General features: G+C 38.1%; 1 protein-coding gene across 1 annotated transcript; it reads left to right on the top strand.

Moving 5' to 3' along the window:
• The first annotated feature begins 366 nt into the window (after nt 1–366).
• On the top strand, nt 367–785 carry LOC112649865 (60S ribosomal protein L31-like). The gene has a single exon (XM_035702355.2). The coding sequence runs from the start codon at nt 367–369 to the stop codon at nt 715–717; it is 351 nt and encodes a 116-aa protein (XP_035558248.1). The 3' UTR covers nt 718–785.
• The last annotated feature ends 220 nt before the right edge of the window (nt 786–1,005 follow it).

The raw sequence follows: 1,005 nt of genomic DNA, 5'->3' as shown, positions 1-1,005 counted from the left end.
AGTACATTTACTGGCTACCCCCTGTACCCTATTCATTATAACTGAACTCAAGAATGCAAGAGATGAGGATGGTTTGAGGTTAAGGTAGTGTGTAAAAGTATAGTTGTATTAACTTGGAGGTACCTCATACTGGCAGTTCTTGCTTTGTGTGATAGTAAAGGACTATAAAAAAGACTGGGCAAGCTGCATTCACACAAATACTAACAATCTAGGAAATCAATTACAATTGTTCTGTGACTTTTAAAAATTTTTTCGTGAAACTATTAGAAACACTTATTGTAGGCTATAAACATATAAGAAATGAGAATATAGGAAAACTCGCATTTATTTAATATATTGTAACTTACCCAACTAGGGCCCGGCAGAATGGCTCCCGCAAAAAAGGGTGGTGAGAAGAAGGGCCATTCTGCCATCAGTGAGGTAGTGACCAGAGAATACACCATCAACATTCACAAACGTATCCATGGAGTGGGTTTCAAGAAGCGTGCCCCTCGGGCACTCAAAGAGATTCGGAAATTTGCCATGAAGGAGATGGGAACTCCAGATGTGCACATTGACACCAGGCTCAACAAAGCTGTCTGGGCCAAAGGAATAAGGAACGTTCCATACCGTATCCATGTGCAGTTATCCAGAAAACGTAAGGAGGATGAAGATTCACCAAACAAGCTCTACACGCTGGTTACCTACTTACCTGTCACCGCTTTCAAAAATCTATAGACTGTTAATGTGGATGAGAACTAATCACTGATTGTCAAATAAAGGTATAAAACTGCAAAAAAAAAAAATCGTAACTTAAAACATTTGAAGGGAATTAAAGTATCTTACCTGACAGGAAAAAAAAGAGCTTATCAAGAGATTGCCTTCTTCTACTTATATAACTTGATATAGAGGTAGTCTTTTTTTTTTTTTCTAAGCTTTGGCCAGTTTTCATACTCCCTTCTAAGTTTGGGTCAGCTGCTAACACTTTATCCTTGGTGCTTTCAATACTGTGAAATATCTCTGAAA

Source organism: Canis lupus, chromosome 19 (genome assembly GCF_003254725.2).
Source record: "Canis lupus dingo isolate Sandy chromosome 19, ASM325472v2, whole genome shotgun sequence".
In the NCBI taxonomy this organism is placed as follows: domain Eukaryota; kingdom Metazoa; phylum Chordata; class Mammalia; order Carnivora; family Canidae; genus Canis; species Canis lupus.
This window is presented reverse-complemented; position numbering and strand designations above follow the sequence as displayed.

Excerpts from the sequence above, each read along its gene's own strand:
- LOC112649865 (XM_035702355.2), top strand. The coding sequence starts at position 367 with ATGGCTCCCGCAAAAAAGGGTGGTGAGAAGAAGGGCCATTCTGCCATC.